The following is a 20,638-nucleotide window of genomic DNA, read 5'->3' on the forward strand; positions in this document are numbered from 1 at the left end:
GACGTTGCCGCGTTCTGAATTGCACGCGATACCACCCGACAAAAACGCCGGTTCGCACAAGGACTCCTATCGTGCGCAAGTAGTATGTAGGCTGCCGAGGCCCTGAGTCTTGACTCCATCCTCAGCAGAACTCGTGCATGTCGCGGTGATATCATCGACACGGTCAGGATTGCCGCAATGTTCGACCCTGCGTTCACCGAGATGTGGCGCATCAGAGACGTTCGTGGTGCGATTCCCGCCGAAGGTTATTCATGCTATCGACATCCTCACCAGGATTTTCTCCGTCTCGCGGAAACCCACACGCCCTCGGGCGTGCATGATCCTTGCAAACTGTCTCGGTTCTCGACGACGCATCCCTGCGACCGTCTGCACAGCGCGGATCTGACCTGCCTGACGTCATACGTCAGCCCGAAGGGCGGCAAGAACGTTTCTGCCATGTCACCCATTCAGATCGGACTTCCGGTTACATCAGTTTGACATGGACTCCAAGGGCGCGGCAAAAAGCGCATACAAAACCAGCGTTCATGTATTCGGTGTGGGTAGCGAACGCGACGATCCACCACAATCTACTCACCACCGGTCCCTTCCTCCTCCTAATCCCTTGCACCCGACATCCTAGGCTGCCCCAATGTCAGCCATGCTCCGCCGCGGCGCGCTCGCGACCGACCTCCAAGCGGCCGCGCTCGAATACGTCGGCACGACGACGTTCCTCCTCCTCTTCTTCGGCGCCATCCAGGCCGTCTCGGTCCAAGACCCGAACGTGGCCTCCTCGCCTATCGTCGAGACGCAGCTTTACATCGCCACCTCAGGCGGCATCTCCCTCCTCATCTCCGCCTGGCTCTTCTTCCGCGTCACTGGCGCGATCTTCAACCCCAACGTCGCGCTCGCGCTCGTGCTCTGCAAGATCATCAGCCCCATCCGATTCGTGCTGTTTTGCATCGCGCAGCTGCTCGGCGGGATCACCGCTGCGGCGTTGATTCTCGCGTTGACCTCAGGGGCCACGTCTTCGAAGTAAGCTCACCTCCCATTCGTCTTGTCGTGGATCTTTTCTGACTCTCTCACCCGCACAGCACCACGCTCGGACCGAATATCAACTCTGCCCAGGGCGTATTCATCGAGATGTTCATCACGGCCGCGCTCTGCCTCGCCGTGCTCATGCTCGCCGCCGAAAAGCACATTGCGACCCCCTTTGCACCGGTCGGCATCGGCCTCACCCTGTTCGCGGGCTTGCTGTGCGTCCAACGGCCCCCAATTTGATATTCCTCACCAGTACCCTGACGCTTCTTCACCAGATTCGCGATACCATACACGGGCGGATCGATGAACGCGGCGCGTTCCTTCGGACCCGCCGTCGTTTCAGGCTTCCCGCACGGGAACCACTGGATCGTGAGTACTTGCCTCTCCCGCACACCTCACCCGTACCCCGATCTAACGCGCCTGCAGTACTGGGTCGGCCCCGGTCTCGGATCCCTCCTCGCCGTCGCCATCTACTGGGTATTAAAATAGTCAGTACCCCAGATCCGTTGCCCCCTACCCGCACGCTCCCACTGACCTCCGTACTTTTTCAGCTGCGAATACTGGACCCTCGCACCGGGCCAAGACTCGATCGACTTCAACCACTCGCCTGACCCGCTACCATCGTCGATGACAGAGACGACGCGCCCGAACGATAGCGCCGTCTAAGCCACTATCGCCCGCCCACGACACGACCCGCCAGCATCTCATGACCGAAAAGACCACACACACATGCACGCAGACACGACAATATGAATGTTGAATTTTGTAATCGCAAAAGGAGGGAACTGTGACCTTCCTTCATCTCCTCGCAATCTTATATCAGTATGGCATCCTTGGTGTATCATATAGTAAATCTCTTTCTGCCTCATACAATTGCATCACTTTACAGATTTTCAGCCAGGGCAATATCGTCGTTGGTAGTCAGCGAGTAATGTACAGGAAAAGCGCGCTTCCATAATACAGGGACGATTACAGTAAGGTACAGTACACTATGTATATATGTATACATCATCCGGATCCGTCCATAGTGCCTCTTGTGTGTGCGTAGCGTGTGGTATACAAGTCCGCGTCAGCCTCCTATCCAGGGTATCATTCAGGTGATCCGCTGTCACCGTCGCCCGCGTTCGGATCCTCCCGCCACAGCGTTTCCCAAAGCTGGATCACGCTCCCGATCAAGAACGCCCACCCGCCCCAGAACGTGCATAGCACGGACTGGTAGTTGACCTGCCGTTTCCATTCCATTACAGTCAGACAATTCCATCGGCCCGACTAACGAGTGCGAAACGAACGGACCTTCGTCGACACCAGGGACGCGTACCCCAGCGCACCGCAGAGCATGAAGCCGACGGCCCCGATCAGGTTCCACAGCCCGATGTGCCTGTCAAATACAAAGCGCCAACTGAGCGGAAAGGGTCGAAAACGGGCAGAGAGGGGCGGTTTACCATCCTAAGCTCTTCAGGGCCGGGCGCCACCACGCTTTTTGCGTCTCGAGCATGAGCAACGACGAGGCTACGATGAAGCCCCAGCCACCGATGACCTGCATGACGGATGCGTCGGTACTTCCTCTCGTGAAAAGGGGTAAAACGGAGTCAGGGGACGCACCTGAGGCGTCCAGAAGAACACGTCCGTGATCGCTGTCGGAGGATCATCCGGGAAATCATGTATGACGCCCGGTAACCCCGTTCTGTCACCGCCACGTCAGCATCACAAGTAGGACACACAGGAAAAGCCAGCGACGCACATCGTGGAGACCCAGAATATCGTGGCGGCGTACATTTGGATGTACGACGCGAGGAAGCCAATGTCGCGCCAACTGTTCAGGCCTCTGTATCACGGCGCGATTTCAATACTTGGGCGACGAGGTCATGAATGAAAAGGTACCGACATCCAGCGAAAACGGCCGGGGCCCCATGGCGCATTCGGACCTGCAGCGTCAAGCGTCTCCGTCGATCCTGATGAACAACTGGGTCAGTGTCGGCACTAGCGAGGACGATGAAGGGCATCTTGGCAGACCTAGTGCGTAATCATGCGCGGGCTTGTCGATCAGGTTCCAAAGTGCTGGTCCGAAGAGGTTCTCGTGGCCCGTGTTGAGCGACTCGACGAGCATCAGGTACGAGCCAACCTGCAGGCGCGCACGATGAGCAAATATTGAAGGCGAACGAGAACAGCGATGAAGTATACCTCGAACAGCGTTCCACCGGCGAACGCCCACCACGCAGCAGCAGTCTGGTGGTCCGATGCCTCGTTTAAGAGCGGGAGGAAGAGATAAAAGCCATTCACCACCTGCATGCAACGGGTTAAAGCACGTCAGGAATCTCACAAAACAGAACGGACAGGCAAGACCCACTAACCCACGCTGTACTCCCCAGCACGAAGACGATCGCAACCCAGAAGGAGATGTCCCAAGCTAAGTGCACCTTGAGCTTCGTGTGGGGATGTCTCACGCGCTGCGCTACGAGCACGGCGTCCCTCGCCACCCCCGTCTTCTCCGCGTCGGTCACTGGCGGCGTGCCAGGTGAGTGGGATACGTGCACAGCGCCAGGCGCATAACGATTCTTGCGCGATGCGCGCGAGCTCCACTCACTCGGCGCTTTGCCATCCTGTGCGCCGCTATGGATCGTTGGATGAAGCTCCGCGTGGGTTGGGTGGAAGAAAGGCAGCGGCGCCGTGTTCGTAGACCGATGCGTGGTGAAATGGCGCGCGGGGTGCGGATGACCGTGCAGCGTCCCGTTCGAAGGATTGTGGTGCGACGAGGGCACAGACGTCCGTGCATCCTCGTTCTGGCGACTCGACCTGCTGAGCCTCCATGAGCGTTTTTTCTTGGGTGCCCCGTCGTCGCCGTCCGCCGTCCCTCGCGGGGTCGGGCGCGGCCACGAGTCGGAGGAAAAGTGGGAGTGCGGTTCCGGGCGCTGCGGGATAGGTTCGCCGCTGGCGTCGTCTTGGGTCGCCATTCCACGGTTTGGCTAAGCGGGTGAGGGGAAGAGGACAAGTTACAGGTGGGAGTTCGTTGTGGAGTGTGCAGTCCTTGAGAACGCGAATGCGGATGAAATCATGGGGTCAGAAATCGTGCTGCACCCAGTCTGAGGTTAGGGTCCGCTACCTGCATACACACGTGAGTAAGGTGGCGCATTCCGCCTCCCCTTGCAGTTTGCTCGAGTAAATCTATATCAATGCGCATGCGTATACAATTAAAGTGGTATCAGACAGTTGGTACAGTCAGAGCCGAGTCTGAACGGATGCGGGAACCTTGTTCTACCTGTTGTGGAGACACTTCGTCAGATCACTGTGGTCCGAGCACAAAATACCATCGTTTGATTCAATCCTGTTGGGCCCATGTGCTGTACATTGCCCTACACCCACAAGGAGGCTTGTTCGGAATGGCCCAAACAAATCTCGAGTCCTTGCATCAAAGCAGTGGCATCCATGTTATTAGGGTTGCTGAAACTACGATCTAAGTACTATATAATGACTAAGATAACTCATTCCTTTGATGTTACAAGTCGCTAAAGTCCCAGATGCTTGTAAGTCCGTGATGTCTATGACTACTTGGTTGTCCAACATGAAAGGTCGTCGCCTAAAACCCTGTACGGTTGCACACCACTAGCAGACGTGCGTGGTCGAACCCTCGCACCACTGCGACACGTCGTCGTTACCGTTGTGCCCACAGACAGCAATGTCTGTGTAGCTCGGTCCGGTTGAGTCGCGGCGATGGATGACGTCCATCGTCACCGGGATCTCTTCAGCTGGGCCACTGTAGTCCGAATTGTAAACAGCCGGTCCTATGCAGAACCACGTCAATGGTGACTCCTCGTGAGCATCAATGACAACGTACCTCCGGTATGGTAGGTGTATGTCGCGACGAGGCACTTGCCGCTCCCGTAGTCGTAATAAACACCACAGCCACAATCGCCGTACCCGCTATCCGCGCAGGTCTTGATCACGGCCTTCTCGAGGAGCGCGTAAGCATAGCAGTCCATGATACCGTCGTTCCAGACATCGTACTGGCCGACGTAGGCACAGCCGGTCTGCGAAACGGCGTCGGCGGAGTTACAAAGCACGTTGTACTCCTCGCCGTTCGTGCAGAACTGCCCGGTGTTCGAGCCGGAGAACCATTTCTGAACGGCGTCGTAGATGTCGGTGTATTCTGGAGACTGAATGGCGCCGGCACCGGTACATCCGATGTCAAACGTCCAATCGGTGCTTCTGGTTACACGACTGTTGAGACGAGGAGTGGGTCAGGTACACCATTACAAAAGGGGGCGGCAGAGTGAACGCACCTAGTGACATTTGTCCATTCCTGCGGCATGGTCCGCACGGCGTCAACGGCCTCGCTCCAAGAAGTATATCGTGTGTCGTGAGCTAGAGCTGTCGCAGCCCAAAGCGTTATCGTTGGTAGTAAGGTAAAGGTCGTAAAGGTCGTCTTCATCGAACTGAGTATGTTGTTGTGATTGGTGATGTTCAAAACGAACGACAAGCCGCCTTTTATACCGACGCCATGAAGGGGTCGCACGGATGCAAGTTGTCGATAGACGGCGGGCATACACCCAGGAAGGGTGTAGGTCCTGGCTAGCCCGCCAGGGCTGTGCGCCCCGGTCTGAGAGAGCATGGGCAGTCGTCGCCGTCAGCCGATTATCGTTCGTTATTTCCGGAGCAAGACCGTGCACATGACCACGAATATCTGAACGAGCGGGTATCGGCCACGGGTGAACTATGTATTTGGGCATCAAGCCGAAGACGAAATCATCCTGTCTTGGTCTTCATGACCCTTTCTACTGGACAGCTTGGGGCGGCAGTCATTCAAACACTGAGTGTGTTCTGTGTCCAGGAAACGGCTGTGGCAAGCGAGGGAACGTCGGAAGGAGTGGGTTATGGACGGATCTGGGTTGCGGATAGCGGACCAACGCGGAACCTCAACACGGGGGCTGCCAATTATGGGAAGTCCCGACGGAGAGTACTTGCGCCACTCGCTGACCAGTTCGAGGTTACGCCCCGCCGAGTCCCGCCCGGCAGAGCTATGGCCGCATCCCGTCCTATTTCTTCCGATTTCATGATGGATGCACTATGCGCACAGCCAGACTACTTCCTAGGCCTATGTGCCCTATGGTTGACTCATCTCACTTGGTTCACGTCGCACACAACCTGATCACTCTCAGATTACGCTTCCTTCCGGCGAGACTTTGCTCAGGAACTTGTGGATAAACCGTCGCGGACAGTCCAAACCGCACAGGACAACTTGAACTAAGCAGGCCGGACTGACACGACCGCGTTCATTTCACTGTACACGACAAAAAGCTCTCGCTGGGTATACTAGTCATACATCGCTCGTTCCAGTCATGCGAGCGGTCCTGCCTGCGGCGTGGGCTTGAGGGATGGGCTGCATAATCGAACATGTTCGGCTCCGATTCACAAATTTGAGAGAGAGAAGTAGGGCAACTCACGTGCCGGCGTAGATGCACGCTGCCAGGCGCGCGTCGCGCGCGGCTTCGCGCATGTACATCTCGACGCCAATCCCGAACGAGGCGTTCAGCAGCCGTTGGTGGTACGACATCGCGTTTGCAGAGGAGAAGCGGGAACCTGCGCCATCGCCCTTCGTGCGCCGCGTAAAGGCGAGGGGCGTCTGCGCCTGTGGCGGTAAGGGCGGCGATACGGAGGACGCGCCGAGGTAGATCGCCCGAGGATCGGAGATCGAGCGCGAGCGTTGCGGTGTCGAAGGTGCCGTTGTCGCCGTGCCGATCTGGTCAGGGGGCACCGGCGGGAACGCGGCGAGCGTGTGTGGAGGGAGGAAGACGACGCGTTGAAGGGCGGGGTTCGCGGCCACCAGGCTCAGTGCGGGGTTCCATACCTTAGAGAGCAAGGGGTGAGCATCGCGCAGGCCCGCAGCGAGGGGTGAGATGAAAGGTCGCATGTGTGGGAGGAGGGGAGCTAGGGGGTGTGAGAGGGGCACTCACGGTGGGCAGCGCGGTGCGCACGGTTCGCAGCGCCGACGCACGCGCGAGAGCGTTGAGCAGTGCGCGTAGCTTGTCGGCATCGACCATCTTCGTGTCTTCATCCTGGTCCGCCGCCGAGAAGGGAATGCACAGCGGAAATGCAATCGTCAATGTTTCCTATAAACGCGAATGAAACTCGATCAGCGTCCGCACACGATCGGCCGCAAGCGACCGCTGAAACAGGCTACGTACCAGCGTTGAGCCCCAAGATTTGCTGTTGAGCGCCGTCGCTAGCGCGCCAAGCACTTCTTGCACGCGCGCACATGCGAGTGTGCTCGTGCCCCGCGCGCGGCGAAGAACGAGGTGCGCCGGTGCAGCGCCGCCTTGTCCTTGCCCAACTCTCTCCAGCGCCGCGACGAAGAATTCCAGCGCATGGGCGGACGAAACGTCCGAGAGCGAAGCGCGGCGTTGCACGGCGTGGTCCCGCGTCGGGGTGGGATACGATGCGTGTTGCGGGTGCTCGTCGTCGGCGTCGAGTGTGACATCGAGCACGTCCAGCGATGTCAGCGACCCGACTATATCGGCGAACGCCGCGTAGGCGCCCGTGATTGCGAGTTCGCGCACGAAGGTGCCCAACGCGGGGCGGGCGCGCAGGGAACGGGCAAGGAGCACAGCCTGCTGCTGCGAGGTGATGACAATGCGGCGATAGAGGAGCGGCGTCACGATGCGGCGCAGGGTGCGGTGCGCGAGGAGGAGCGCAAGCGCTGGGCTTGGCTTGGCGGTGGCATGTGATGATAGGAAGGACGGGAGGGGCGGGGACGGCGCAGGCGGGATGCATATCGCGAGGATGTGCTCGAGTAGCTCTTCGGGGAGCGCGAGCAGGTGCGCCGTGGGCCGTGTGTTCATCTTGAACCGCGGTGCGGGAGGATGAAGCGTGTCGATTGTGGGTGGATGGGCGCCGTATATATGTGAGGGCGGGAGAAAACTGCACGGGCGCTGACAGCGCGATGTCGAGCCGGATCCGGACCAAGAGAATCGGGGTGTGGCGCAGGGATGAAGAGCCTGGAGCTCGAAGTTGGAGCGGCCCTGGAGTGAGCTATAGTCGCCAGTCGAATGACCGGTCCGTCGGGGACAGCCGTCGTCGGGAGAAGAGGCGCAGGGGGCGGGAAGGGGCGTCGATTGTGAATACGAGACACGTCCGAGATCCTCGCCGGACCCGGCAGGGGCGCTTATAAACGAAAATGGGGCCGTTCTCGGCGCTCCCTGTCGCGCGGTCCTGGGTCCTGAACTTCTGCCTTCGACGGATTCGCGTCCCTAAGACCCAATCCTGCCCTTGATCCTGCCCAGGGTCATTCGTCCCCGCGAAGTGGCCTATCACGGCGTCCCGCGCAGTCGCCGAAGCACGCGCATATAGTCGGTCGCCCCGGCCGCGGAACGGCTGATTCGCTGGCTCGCGCCTCTTTGTTTGCTTCAGGCTATCTTCTCGACGATGTCGATGTCGACGCACACTACCACCGCAATGGGGCGTGGACTAGAGAGGACGCATATAGGTGCCTCCTACTGCAGCAATGGCCACGAGACATTGATCAGCGGCCGTTTTCCGTGGAGGTTTGAGGTCAGATGGCATACCGGCTTTGCACGTCACCTGTGACATATGTTCGTGCGTCAGCAACTCAAGTGTGAACCGCAATGTCGTGTTTGAATTCGTTTCCATTGGTTTCGGGATCGGAGTTTGGTGACCGGTGGTCTCGGTGAGGAACAAGGGCGAGTGGGAGAGGCGATGGGCAAAATTTCACGCGCATGCAACCACATCTCGACTCTTCTCGGTGTAGCGGTCGCATACCGTCCCCGATGTTCATGGCTACCTGCTCTAGTATCTACAGCTTCAGTTCCCCCACTCGATGCTGTTGTGGAGTTCCAGTGATATGAGCCTCTCGTGGATCTTGTTCTAGTGACCTTCTGCAGACTCCGTCAATACCGGGCTGCAAGCCCCAGCCTTGCAATGCCTCCACGGATATCGTTGCTGACTGTTTAGTGCCCACTGGAAGCACCTCGTAGGAACAATCAAGGACCGAGAACTCAATGTAAACAAGAATAGATACGCGCATTTTTGACCACAACAGGGAAGGAGTCTCACCCAGTACCTAACGCCCTCTTCTTTCCCTGCATTCTTCTGGTCTTTGGATAATGATTCAACCTTCGTGCATCCCTCCTTTCTTCAACGATACCATACCAAGATCCGAACCGAACACTGTTGTCGACAACCCTGCAACCGGGCCGACGAATGCACATGCTGCCCATCGACCCATGCAGCGAATCTCACACTACACGTACGCGCATACGCATTCTCGTTCTCGGAGACACACGGGTGTGCGACGTGTCACGCATATATACGTGCTGTATCACGGTTGCATCACTCCTCTCCCGGACACGAGCTCGCAGGGACGCTCAGATCGCCCTAACCGGTATTGCTGCAGCCGACCTCTCCATCCCCGCTCAGCGACGGGCATGCAAGTGGGCGTGGGGCGGCATTCAATAATCCTGATGGGGAACATTCATGGCCGTCACTCCCACCGAAGCCCCGATGACCATGGCGTCCCCGCGCACTTCTGCCCCCTCCATATCGGTCTCACTGCATTCAATGCAGAAGGCGAGATCCTGCGTGCTTTCGCTGGCGACCAGGGTTGCACATCGGCACAGCGTCCCAATCGCTCGACCGCATCCGCATCCACACCAACTTCGTCGCAGGCACCATACACGCACCCTCGTTCGTAGACGGCCGATCTCGTGGCAGCTGCTGATAGGAGCGCGTGGGCGAGCCCCGGACCCAAATCACGCCAAGAATAGATACGCGTGCTGTTTACCGCACCAGGAAACGACGCGGGAGCCCCTCAGGCCTCAGGGTGCCTGCTCGTCTATTCTTCCGACAGCCTTCTGCCATCGATCCCAACAAGAACTCGGCTCGGCCATCCGCGAAAGCCCTCTCCCTGAAGACTCGGCCTTTTAGCTGATGGCATCGAACCTACCCACGTCCCACAGAGACCCGCGCACACGCTGCGTGCGCATGCGCCCATTTGCACGCCTCTCAGAGACACGTAGCTTTGTGACGCAACCCGCGTAAGGATATGCGTGCCAGAGCAGTACTGAAGTAACACGGCGCTTCCGCACCGAACGACGTCGTCCCGGTCCCCGCTCCCGTTCCGTGCGGCCGAGCACCGACAGCTCAGGACCATTCCATATATGACCGCATGGTATCAACCTACGCGAAAATTCCCATACCAGCCTCGCAAGCGATCGCTCGCGGTGACTCGACCTCCGTAAGGTCGCCGCCGGAATGGATGGATATCTCGTCGGGCTTCTGCCCTTCCCCGTTTCTCCACACCCATACTATAGTACACGCAGCGTTCAGCCGTCCCGAATGACAGACTCGGGGGCTGCTCGCCGACTCGGACGCTCTCGGATGTCGACATCCCGCGTCATGTGCCCCTCCCTATTCCAAAGCTTCACGAACACTTCGCGTCCTTCGAATACTCGACTTCTATTCCAGGTCGCTGCGGCTCCACTGCTTCCGAGGGGCCCCCGATATACTCCTGATAATCGCCTCCCATCTGCCCTTCCTCCCCTGTTACAACAGCAGAAGTCGCGGTGACTATAGCGCTAGCAATGCAATCCCTTTTCTGCCTCCGACAGGACTGCGCAGCGCAGCGCCGACTGGGACGCGGGACACGGGTCAACCTCCATCGGCAATGCGGAGTTGACCCATCGCGTTCTCAGCCTCTTACTCCATACCTCGCAGGTTCAAAGCACACAATACGCATGCTATGGACGATGCATCTATGCGGAGAAGCGGTGGGATGCGCTCGCCGGTCGGTGGCGTTCAACGCAACCTCAGCCGCGTCGCATCATGGGGCCGATATCAGTGCCACGTCGCATCCTGCGTCCGCGGAGAGCAATTTGAGCGTTGCGGGCCCCATGGGCATAGCAACTTCACCCGCCACTCTAGGGTGACTATACCGCGTTTGGCAACTCCGGACCAAGAGCTGTCTTCGAGATCCTTCCAGAGTTATTTTTGTCATCGGCGAGGCATCCGGTGACGGTTGAAGCGTGTGTGCGCTGGCTGGAGTACATAGGTGGACATAGGAAGGCAAACTCCAACTGGGACCGGTCGACTTTTTTTTGGCGACACGTGCGATCTCATGACCGCTCGTAGTCGCTGCGCACCTCGTTCGCAAAAAGTACTTGTTCAAGCCAAACATACCTCTTCTCCTGCGAATCCTGCCAGTAGCCGGAGCCAGACAAATTCCGGTGGAGGCGTGCCAAGTGCGTCGCGTCAAACATGTATGCCTGGTCTTGAGTTCACTCTGCGCCATAGAGATCTCCTTAGCTCCAAGTTATTTGCTTCTCTTTCGGCGACACGAGAATCGTCATGAGATCCTCAGGGATCTTCGACGGCCGTCCCAGTGACCAGTGACCAGAGTTTACTACTTCCTTGGCACGGACGTTGTTTTACGTGCAGACACATGCAATTCCTCCGGTACATCGGCAGGCGCACGTATTTTTCAGTCATGGGAGAGAGCGCGTTCCGCAGCGGACCGATTGCACTGAGGCGCGGACAGCACTATGTTCATTCCCGTACATGAAGCACACAACGAAGTCAGGGACAAGGACGAATCGTCGGGAGTATCCCAATATTCTCACGGTCAGTTGACGACGACGCTGTATGCGGTCCTGCATAGAAGAAGAACATCAGCACCGATAGGTTCCACCAAAAAGTGCCACGTACGTCGTGAGGGTCGCCGAGCCGCTGGTCGCCTCCGTGCCCGCCTGCACGGTCGTCAGGTACTGAGATGAGCTAAGCGTCTGGCTCGTCGACAAGTACTGCAGGAACAGGTTTAGGTCCGCGCTGAAGCTTGTGATCGTCCCGCTCGTCGGTAGGAACGAGTACACGTAGTTGGATCCATTCGAACCATAGTACAGGTTCCACGTGTGCCCTCCGAGCGAGAGATTGCTTGCGACCGGCGTCGGGCTCCCATCTGACCCGTACGTGTAGGAGATCGGGCCTGCGTTGTAGTTCGCGAGCCAAATCATGATCTCGTACGCGTTGGAGCCACCGGGTGTTGCGGAGGTGAAGAGATCGTACGCGACGTCGGCCACGACGGTGCCCGTCGAGCTCTGCGACCAGGTCCAGGTGGACTGCAGAAACTTCATGAACGTCGCACGAGAACCTGTACCCGTTCTGTACTCACCGGGATGCTCTTGATGGCAGTGAGCTGCTTGTTGAGACCTTGGTTGAGCATGATGTCCGTGAACGACTTGACGCCCGTTCCGCCTGTCCAAGTCCAGGTGTTCGTCCACGCGATGGTCGATCCGCAGAGCGACGTGAGCGATGCGCAGTCCGATCCCGAGCTCGCGCCGCCTGAGCCCCACTGGTCGAGCAGGAGCGAGTACGGACCAGCGGTAATGTTGTCCCACTGGCCGCAGTGCGAGGTCGTGTCGACCGTGAGGCACGTTGATGCTGGCGAGCTTGCACTCGTTGTTGAAGATGTTGTCGTGCGGCTCGTCGAAGTCGTCGATCCTACGGTCGTGCTAGCGGTGCCTGGAAGGCATTGCCACTACGCGACGGTAAGCCATCGCACGTGGCGGGACGGGCAACGGAACGCTCACGTAGTATTCGTTTTGCTCCGTGCAGACTAGGCCGGAGGCACATGTGGTGGCGCCAGTGTAGCCGGTCCCACCACACTGTCCCCAAACCGAGACCTGGGCCGTCGTCGAAGAGACGAAGAGCGCGAGAGCGAAGATCGATGCTGACCAGAACATCCTTGAACCCGCCATTGAGTTGATTTGCAAGGGCCAGGGCACTTCTCCTTCGGCTATTTGTACGCTCTCGGGCGATACCATGACGCTGCCGGAGGACACCGGTCCCTAACTGCTGGATTCCTGATGACCTTGTCCTGTGACTATGCAAGTCGCCCATGATGTTGCTCGCCACAGTGGCCGGAGTAATAGGCCATCTGGGACACGAGCGTAAAGCGTGATGCACGCAGCAATCTCGGGGCAGGGGCAGCACGGAGTGCGTCGTTCGTTGTCAAGGAAGCGAGCTGGTTCGTCTTCGAACGAGGATGATGCGGAAGCACTTCGGGGCCGGATAATACGTTCGACGGTCCTCAGGGGCCGGTAGCAGAGGCGGTCCGCGGATGTGAAGACCATATGGAATGTTGGAGACATTGAACAACGCGAAGTTCGTAGCATCAGTGTTCGAGTATGCGCCTCCTTCGACTACTCTACGTGAATGCGCTCAAATGTTTGATCCGTGGTATGGCACCAGTTGTTCTGAATGTGATCTTCACGAATACATGGCGGGCCGGCCGCGATGCACGTTCATTACCGCCATCAGTGGTATGACGAGGTTGTATCCGAAGTTCTTACGGCAGCGAACGCATGACTTGGGGTAACTGTCTTAGTTTCAGTAGTTGGTTTTAGCCTTTGGAATGAGGAGCGATTTAGTGGCATAAGACCGATCGCACCGTAGGGCTTGAAACTCGAAAGCGGCGATGGGGCTCCAATGCAACGAAGAACCATCCAAGGAGGTGAACCCGACTGAGCATTCGGCGCCACCGATTATTCAGGAGGTCCTGATACAGAAGCGGTGTCTCCTTGGATGGTTCAATTATCGCAGCTAGCGCAGGTTCAACGTTCAACGTTTATTAGATGAGGGTCCGCGCTGTCCAGCGAGCGGCAAACCTCGCCATCACCGTCGCCGCACGCTCCGAGGTAGTAATGTCATGCCGAGGTTGCCGATTTTTGCGCCAATATTCGGCCGCTGTGGCCGAGAGCCGCCGAACCAATCCGATGACACGCAACTGTTCTTCACTTGCCGCCTACACGTTCGGCGATGAGTTACTTAGTGAACACTGAAGATTGTGTTACGTGCGTACTCCAACACTTGCACGCATTACCCAAGTTACACTTGCTTTACACTCGCTCTAACTCCGGGCTGCGTTTGCCCTCGATACTCAGCGCATCTTCTGGCGACTCGGCACCTAAAATGGCGTCTGAACATCCAACTATCTCCATATGGACTGGTTGGAATATACCGGTGTTCGCTATATCTGGAGCGTCAGAGGTGGAATTGTTGCCAGGGATCTCTCAGACTTCCTCCGGTCAATGCTTCGATTGACAATGCGAGTCGAAAACCGACACTAGACCAAAGGGAGATAGGACAGAACTTCGTCATAGCATAACGACCCGAGCGAGCTAGCAGTCGTAATACCGGAGCCGACAATTCAGTAAGTTCTCATTCTGGAGTTCGCTCTTGTTGTGTCATTCCCCTCGAAACGTACATGTTCGGTGCTCCGAGCCATCGCGGACGGCACCGTCGATTATCGATCTGCAGGTGCGCCGCGACACTAGTCTTCTACACGTCATGGCACGGACGTGGATAACATTGGATCTCCATCCTGAGGCGTGAGGAAGCAAGCAGCCGGCGAAGACTCCGCGATGACGCGATCCCAGCTAGCTGCGCTAGCCCACATTCATACTGAGTCCTCTGATGCAGGTCGGTTCGCGGATGCAGTCAGGACTCAGAGACGTGAAGAGTGAAGCGTGCCATTTGGAATGGCTAAAGTTGGCGACACCTTCATGGCCGACCCGTAGCGGCGAGTCTCATATCCAAATTCGCTCTAAATTCGCGGCGGTTCGTGTTCAATGGTCGAAAATGGACACCATTACTTCTGTTGCATCAGTCCAAGTTCACTCCCCGCAATCCTGGATCCAACCAGGAACCTTGGGCCCAGGCTTCCGACTCATTGTGCCCGCCGCGTGCTGCTTCGGTATTCCATCATGTCTTGGATGCTCATGTGGTTCCAGAAAATTACCTATCTTCTCAACGTGTGCTCATCCCGCGTCTGGTTTCAGATGGTGGCTATCACCTAAAGAGCTGCAAGAAAATAGCGATGACCACATCTGAATTCCCTCTTTGACCTTCAACATCGGTCAATCGATACCTGAACCTTAATCGGTGGTCCCGCGCGACGACGGTATTTGTATCCCACCAGTTGCCACAATGAGCATATCGTTGATCCTCATGAGGATAGATTAGGGTGTACGGCATTGAAGGAAGGTCAGGTTATACGGCATTGTTCTCATAATCTTATGTGTTCTCGACAAACGTGCTATCGATACGCAACGGTGCTTCATGGCAGCCAGGGTATGGAGGTAGTACAGACGAGCAGCCGACAGTGCGAGAAGATATGTATAGGATACGTGGATTGTGAGAGATAGTGTGCGGGTTGCGACGGGTTGCGACGGGTTGCGACGGAGACGGTGGGAGAAAAACGGAGACGACACGCAAAAAGAAAAGAAAACAAGAAAGAACAAGCGTCAAAAAGCCACGGCGTAGATCTGGTTCTGAGTCCTCGAATGATGGAGGGTGAGCCGACGAGGGTGTCCGCGAAAGGCTACAGTTGCTGAATCTGTACAATGAGGAATTGCTTCTCGTCCTGCACAAATCGACGTTAGACGTAAGCGTCCACGATGCGCGGCGGCACAAGAAAGCTCACGGTGAACTGTTCATCCTCCTTATCGTTGTGGAAGCCCTTCAGAAACGCGAGCAGCTTTTCCTTGTTCCGCCGGAGGATGTTCTCAATTTGCGGCGGTTTCTTCGGGTTCGCCACAAAGACCTGCGTGTCCATACATATCAATACAAAATGCATTATAAGTCCAGAGAAAGGGCGCAGAAACGCGGGAGAGGGAGAGATGGAGAGAAGGCAGAACCTTGAAGACATGAAACGCTTCGAACTGGATGTTTTTGCTCTTATCTCGGAGCAGGTTCATCATCATTTTCAGATTGGCTTCGGATGATATGTAACGGGTCATCACGTCTGCGGGAGGGCAACGTCAAGGAGATACAATTGTGAGCAAGGAGTGGATCAGTCAGGATCGAGACCGAGGTCTGGGCCCTACGTACTGAAGTTGGCCCGGTCGAGGAGGATCTCGCCGAGGAGCTTGAGCGATTGCCGCTTGGTCACGTAATTGCTCGACATAATCAGGGTTGTGAACGACGAGAAGAACTGCGAGTACCGCGAGATGGAGGATGAGCACGCCCGTTGAGGTCAGAAATCGCGGAAACAGCCGCGCGGACGTAGAGGGGACATGACTTACACGGTCGTAGTTCTTCTCGAGATACTCGGCAACCATCGTCTTGTGTCGTGTTAGCGTCTCCTTGAGGTTGGTGTACGCGTCGCACGAAATGCCGAACGTCGTATTCTCGATGTAGTGCGGGAACATGTAGAATCTATGGGGATAACGAGGTCAGTCACAGCTATGGCGTATAGGGCGCATGGTCTGGACTCACTGGTCGCTATAGAGCAATAACTTCGCCAAAGGTTCATGTCGAAGCATCTCCCGCAGTATCATCCCTGTGTTCAAGGCGACTTCTTCGTTCTCATAGCCCTACGAAACATAACTGTGTTCGATTCCTCGCGACGACCATCTGACAGAGATTGAGCTCACCTTTAGTGCACCGAAGATGATGTCGGGCTTTGTCGAGAGATACTCGACTGTCGGCCATCTGCGGAAGTCGAGGTCCAAGTCAGATGGTGGTCGATGGGGCAAGGAAAGTGAAGTCTTACCGAGATCCGATCTGTCGCCGCAGCATGCTGTTGAATATCTGTACCACATCCTTGCGGGACTCAAACTCAAATCGGTGGATGTTGAGCACGAGATGAAGCAGAAGATCTGTCGCACGCTGCAGGTGAGTAAGAGGACGGAATGAAAACCAAGTCCACCGCAGGCGAAGGGGTATGAGCGGATGAGCACAATTCCCAAGTTGAGGGTGATGAATAGAACCACACGAAGCCAGAGATGCGTGCGGTGCACTCCAAAACGGAAATGCAAGTCGCCGAAGCGGATAGAGAAATAATCAAGCTGAGTAGTATCGACGCCTCTTCGTCCTCATCAGCGAGGAATACAAGGAACGTGACGCGTCGAAATGACGTGACTGATAGCATAAGACCCGTCAAGGGCCATGCAAGCCTCCCAAGAGGGCTGAAGATACTCACCGGTGTTGTAGGTCTCCTGTGCCAACTGAGCGACAAGCTCGGGAGAAGGATCTACGGCAAGGAAATTAGTCCATTGCCAACCGAAAGGGCGCGATGCAGGGTGATTACCTCCGTCTCCGTAAAGTATGGCTTTGATGTGTTGCAAGTTCTTGGATACATCGTCGTTGGCCTATAGAGGTGGTAGCACATCAGAATTCGCTCCAATGACCTTCGGTAACCCCTCGGTGATCGGACCGAACACGTTGGCCGTGAAGCTGCGTGCGTCCCGTCCGCATACCCACAGGGTCTGATCCGCCACAACGCTACAGCAGTCTGGCCAATTCACTTGCGAAACCACAGAATGTCGCTTCTAGAATGCGGTTTCCAGTGTCCAACCAACGATACGGTTTCCAATCCAGGGACCACGTCCCAAACTCTCTTTGCCATATCTCCCCAGCGGCGTCAAGCCTCGTGCAGCTCTGGCTGAGCCCGGTAAAAGTAAAACTAGCGCTCACCTTGCGTCGTGTCTCACTGCCCGGAGGGCCGCTTTCCAACTTGGGTATCGCGTCCCGCAGTTGCCTGACGAGGTCGATCGGCGTCCTTTGCTTCGTCTTGAAGAAATTCATGGTGATATGTGTTCAGGATGAAAGCGGAAGGCGGGACCGAGGATCGCGCGCGGGAGAGCTTGGAGGCCTTATGAGTGTAATGAACAGCAATCAACCGAGCGGTGCGGGGGTGTCACTGGGCTGATAGACTAAACAACCCAGAAACGGTCGCGCCCGAGTGTGATGGAAAACTGTTGTTCCGGGTCTGATTGACGCTGTGGCCCAGGGCGAATCACAGTAACCGCGCGATGAAACGTCCACGGAAACGTCGGCGAGCGTCGCGCCACGTGCTGGTTGAACTTTCGGCTTGGAACAAGTTGGGTGACCGTAACCAGCGAAGACAGCGGGCTTCAATAAGTGAATAGGCCGGCAGCGACAGTAAAGACGAAAGGCAAAGTGACCGAGATAATGATAAGGCAGGACGAGACCAGAGGATTACAACCAGAGCTGAACTGAAGTCACTGATCACAATCTTATCACATGACTAACATTGATCACACCCGTGACGTCAGAACGCAGGACGGGAGGCTTCCTACCACCACCGACATGCAACTACTGACTCGTCTCCCTGAGTCGGCTCTCAGACAATGACAGTGGACTTATAGTACACATTCGCTATCTCCCAGCGCTCTGCGAGTATGGAATCTCCATAGTCCAAGAGATTCCGGGACCCTGGAAATCGTTCCACTTTCCCGACAATGGCGGAAAAGGGACATTATCCCTCAGCTAACTTGGTCTGACCATGCAATGTGTTTGATTCTGAAAGATTGACGAGAGCAGTAACACGATGTTGTGGAGTATGTGTCTGGAGAGGTCGACCTCCCTTGCTTCCTCTCATTCGCGCGCGTCTGGCCAACAACTCTGGCCGAATACTCACAGTAAGTCTCAATGTCTCACTCAATGTGATAGGATCAACGCTTTTCCAGATAATAATACTTCCATCCCCAGGATTTGGAGTATCGCCTGGGATCTCGTCGGGGTAAGTGCACTTCTACCGGATTCGCCGTACGATCTCTTGAACGTCTCTGACTTCCGACGTAGTACCTACGCGGTGGTGTCATCACAAAATGCCGCAGTCTTTGTATACACGAACTCCCGGCGGCAAAATGCCTCGTTGATATGACCCACAAAGTCGACGCTTCGACCTACCGAGAAGCCGTCGCGTTGTCGCCTCGCACGATTCCGGTAGCTTCCAAAAACGTTGCTCCAGCGCCGTATGATCTTCCCCCCGTGGCTGGCCACTCGCGCACCACAGCGAGTACGGCAGACGCGCGAACGCATATGACTTACGGCCTCCCACATCAGTTAAAGGCGCGCCTCCCGATGGTCTGCGAAGCTTCTCGGCTAAGGTGCGCGACCGACGTTCGGACGTGCAGCGCGCCGCCTCAATCCTCATGTGCCTGCTAGCGGTGGCGTCGCTAGCAGGCGTCTTCCATCGCAGCCTGCGACCCTACTCGACCACTATGCCCGAAGCCGATGGAGAGTAAGGATCTTCCGAACGGAGTGGCGTAACATTCCCCACAGACGAGCTCGCGCGTCCCGTGCTAGCCATGGCAGATTTACATACGACGCGTCGCACCGGATTGGCGGCCGCGCTGTACGAAACTTCGAGGGCCCGAAGCTATCTTGAGCACCGAGAATAACGATACTCACCTGTCTCGCCATCCGCAGCACAACAGTCCACGGCCGCCGCGGCTTGATGACCCGGATGGTCCAGAAGGCAGGAAAATTCTCTACAGCACCATTGATGCAGATTGTGCCCGTGCTGCTCGCGCTCGTCCTTGCATATACTGTGAGGCAAATCAGTCGTATATCTGCTGATTGCCCTGGAACTCCTGCCCAGATCAGCCTGCTTCTTGTGCAGATGACCCAATATGTACGTCTTCATGACTCTACTGAAGACGATTCTGAAACCGCCACGATTAGCCACGAACCGCAACATCAACCATCTACGTCATCCCGACATTTTACGCATTCGCCAACATCAGGGTAGTGGCGCATAAGACTCGAAATACCGCTTGATGAGCATCTCCCACAGACTGTCAGTTATAGATCCATCGTGGAAGATTGCACGCAGAAGGATGCTCATGTGGGGTGAAATAACTGTATGTGTTAATCGAGGGGCCATCGATGGACTTTGATAACTCACTGTCTGCCAGGACCGCATGTTCTTGCTATCGAACGACGTGCTGGTGTCCGTAGATAGTGGCTTGCGTTAAGCGCCACCGGGCTTAGCCCACGCCGCCTTCGCCATTCGTGATCAAGACTGTCTGCGCTATAGCGCTTCCGGTCGTCGGTCGTCCACGAGCAACGTATGTGTATGTGCGCGACGGGACATTGAACCGTTGATACACGCTCGCGTGCCGCCGGCAAGCACGGATCCCTTCTTGTGGGTTCCTTCCCGCGAGCATGGCAGTGCACTGACGATGTCAGACATTCGAGGTCGAGTGGCGGAGGCTGAATTGCCACAATCCGGTTACGGATGCGCCGTACGCAGTTCTTACAGGTTCCGATCGCTTCGCCCCTGCTCTTCCCGGAGGATTCCGTGAGCCAATCGTAACATGCGCACAATTCGGAGTCAGCAGAACCCAGCGCACCAGAAGTCCGACGGGAGACAAATACCACTTCACCACAAATTCAGGAATAGCAATCGCCATTCCACAGGGGCGCGCTTGCGTTATAACCCGTATCCGGGTTCCGGGACTGGTGGACCACTCACTCGGCGATACCGACAAAGTTTCGAGGATGTCCGTGCTGAATCTGGGTATGTGAGTACGGATGATGCTACGCTCTTGAGAGGCTTCTTCCTTAGGCTCCAATGCACATGTTCCCTCCCAAGTCCTCGGGGATACGGGTTCAAGCACTCGTGCACTTGAGAGATGGCCACACATGGTGGGTCGTCGTCGTCACGTACGTTAGACAGCTGTCAGAGATAGGATCAAAGTGTAACCTTGTGTTAAGATAAGTCCCTAGTTTCGCAGGGTTCCATTGCAATATCTGAGCTTTGCGAACAGGGTTTGAAACATAGTCGCCGGATTTCGTAATCCCGAGG

General features: G+C 56.5%; 7 protein-coding genes across 7 annotated transcripts; 2 read left to right on the forward strand and 5 right to left on the reverse strand.

The window, feature by feature from the left end:
- Positions 1–637: 637 nt before the first annotated feature.
- On the forward strand, positions 638–1,506 carry PUNSTDRAFT_75793 (aquaporin-like protein; the record flags this gene model as incomplete). The annotated part of the gene is made up of 4 exons (XM_007387966.1): positions 638–1,011; positions 1,071–1,232; positions 1,293–1,386; positions 1,444–1,506. 4 exons carry the CDS (start codon positions 638–640, stop codon positions 1,504–1,506), a joined length of 693 nt encoding a protein of 230 aa, XP_007388028.1.
- A 407-nt stretch (positions 1,507–1,913) lies between these two features.
- PUNSTDRAFT_146307 (uncharacterized protein) lies at positions 1,914–3,978 on the reverse strand. Its single transcript, XM_007387967.1, has 9 exons — positions 3,369–3,978; positions 3,199–3,300; positions 3,031–3,139; positions 2,903–2,969; positions 2,759–2,842; positions 2,620–2,701; positions 2,460–2,554; positions 2,311–2,395; positions 1,914–2,241 (listed from the first exon to the last, which is right to left on the reverse strand). The coding sequence occupies exons 1-9, from the start codon at positions 3,966–3,968 to the stop codon at positions 2,107–2,109; spliced, it is 1,359 nt and encodes a 452-aa protein (XP_007388029.1). The 5' UTR covers positions 3,969–3,978; the 3' UTR covers positions 1,914–2,106.
- Positions 3,979–4,416: 438 nt separating this feature from the next.
- PUNSTDRAFT_146308 (uncharacterized protein) lies at positions 4,417–5,678 on the reverse strand. The gene is made up of 3 exons (XM_007387968.1): positions 5,295–5,678; positions 4,850–5,232; positions 4,417–4,796 (listed from the first exon to the last, which is right to left on the reverse strand). Exons 1-3 carry the CDS (start codon positions 5,621–5,623, stop codon positions 4,618–4,620), a joined length of 891 nt encoding a protein of 296 aa, XP_007388030.1. The 5' UTR covers positions 5,624–5,678; the 3' UTR covers positions 4,417–4,617.
- A 587-nt stretch (positions 5,679–6,265) lies between these two features.
- PUNSTDRAFT_128204 (uncharacterized protein) lies at positions 6,266–7,850 on the reverse strand (the record flags this gene model as incomplete). The annotated part of the gene is made up of 4 exons (XM_007387969.1): positions 6,266–6,391; positions 6,456–6,859; positions 6,966–7,121; positions 7,197–7,850. 4 exons carry the CDS (start codon positions 7,848–7,850, stop codon positions 6,349–6,351), a joined length of 1,257 nt encoding a protein of 418 aa, XP_007388031.1. The 3' UTR covers positions 6,266–6,348.
- A 1,527-nt stretch (positions 7,851–9,377) lies between these two features.
- Positions 9,378–11,475, forward strand: PUNSTDRAFT_122698 (uncharacterized protein). Its single transcript, XM_007387970.1, has 2 exons — positions 9,378–11,264; positions 11,317–11,475. Exon 1 carries the CDS (start codon positions 9,502–9,504, stop codon positions 9,949–9,951), a length of 450 nt encoding a protein of 149 aa, XP_007388032.1. The 5' UTR covers positions 9,378–9,501; the 3' UTR covers positions 9,952–11,264; positions 11,317–11,475.
- A 2-nt stretch (positions 11,476–11,477) lies between these two features.
- PUNSTDRAFT_55366 (concanavalin A-like lectin/glucanase) lies at positions 11,478–12,989 on the reverse strand. The gene is made up of 4 exons (XM_007387971.1): positions 12,609–12,989; positions 12,191–12,556; positions 11,728–12,137; positions 11,478–11,672 (listed from the first exon to the last, which is right to left on the reverse strand). Exons 1-4 carry the CDS (start codon positions 12,774–12,776, stop codon positions 11,645–11,647), a joined length of 972 nt encoding a protein of 323 aa, XP_007388033.1. The 5' UTR covers positions 12,777–12,989; the 3' UTR covers positions 11,478–11,644.
- A 2,078-nt stretch (positions 12,990–15,067) lies between these two features.
- PUNSTDRAFT_92577 (mo25 protein) lies at positions 15,068–17,996 on the reverse strand. The gene is made up of 11 exons (XM_007387972.1): positions 17,497–17,996; positions 17,111–17,171; positions 17,003–17,053; positions 16,574–16,679; positions 16,455–16,512; positions 16,297–16,394; positions 16,104–16,236; positions 15,910–16,012; positions 15,717–15,823; positions 15,503–15,622; positions 15,068–15,442 (listed from the first exon to the last, which is right to left on the reverse strand). The coding sequence occupies exons 1-11, from the start codon at positions 17,605–17,607 to the stop codon at positions 15,401–15,403; spliced, it is 990 nt and encodes a 329-aa protein (XP_007388034.1). The 5' UTR covers positions 17,608–17,996; the 3' UTR covers positions 15,068–15,400.
- Between the last annotated feature and the right edge of the window lie 2,642 nt (positions 17,997–20,638).

The sequence above is a fragment of the Punctularia strigosozonata genome (genome assembly GCF_000264995.1).
Source record: "Punctularia strigosozonata HHB-11173 SS5 unplaced genomic scaffold PUNSTscaffold_16, whole genome shotgun sequence".
NCBI lineage: Eukaryota > Fungi > Basidiomycota > Agaricomycetes > Corticiales > Punctulariaceae > Punctularia > Punctularia strigosozonata.

Excerpts from the sequence above, each read along its gene's own strand:
- PUNSTDRAFT_146307 (XM_007387967.1), bottom strand. The coding sequence starts at position 3,968 with ATGGCGACCCAAGACGACGCCAGCGGCGAACCTATCCCGCAGCGCCCG. Across the intron at positions 2,702-2,758 it reads ATATTCTGGGTCTCCACGAT|AACGGGGTTACCGGGCGTCA; the intron begins GTGCGTCGCTGG and ends TGGCGGTGACAG. Across the intron at positions 2,242-2,310 it reads CGTCCCTGGTGTCGACGAAG|GTCAACTACCAGTCCGTGCT; the intron begins GTCCGTTCGTTT and ends TGGAAACGGCAG.
- PUNSTDRAFT_146308 (XM_007387968.1), bottom strand. The coding sequence starts at position 5,623 with ATGCTCTCTCAGACCGGGGCGCACAGCCCTGGCGGGCTAGCCAGGACC. Across the intron at positions 5,233-5,294 it reads GAATGGACAAATGTCACTAG|TCGTGTAACCAGAAGCACCG; the intron begins GTGCGTTCACTC and ends TCGTCTCAACAG. Across the intron at positions 4,797-4,849 it reads ATACACCTACCATACCGGAG|GACCGGCTGTTTACAATTCG; the intron begins GTACGTTGTCAT and ends GGTTCTGCATAG.
- PUNSTDRAFT_122698 (XM_007387970.1), top strand. The coding sequence starts at position 9,502 with ATGGCCGTCACTCCCACCGAAGCCCCGATGACCATGGCGTCCCCGCGC.
- PUNSTDRAFT_55366 (XM_007387971.1), bottom strand. The coding sequence starts at position 12,776 with ATGGCGGGTTCAAGGATGTTCTGGTCAGCATCGATCTTCGCTCTCGCG. Across the intron at positions 12,557-12,608 it reads CGGAGCAAAACGAATACTAC|TGGCAATGCCTTCCAGGCAC; the intron begins GTGAGCGTTCCG and ends ACCGTCGCGTAG. Across the intron at positions 12,138-12,190 it reads CTGCCATCAAGAGCATCCCG|TCCACCTGGACCTGGTCGCA; the intron begins GTGAGTACAGAA and ends AAGTTTCTGCAG.
- PUNSTDRAFT_92577 (XM_007387972.1), bottom strand. The coding sequence starts at position 17,607 with ATGAATTTCTTCAAGACGAAGCAAAGGACGCCGATCGACCTCGTCAGG. Across the intron at positions 17,054-17,110 it reads CATACTTTACGGAGACGGAG|ATCCTTCTCCCGAGCTTGTC; the intron begins GTAATCACCCTG and ends TCCTTGCCGTAG. Across the intron at positions 16,237-16,296 it reads TTATTGCTCTATAGCGACCA|ATTCTACATGTTCCCGCACT; the intron begins GTGAGTCCAGAC and ends TTATCCCCATAG.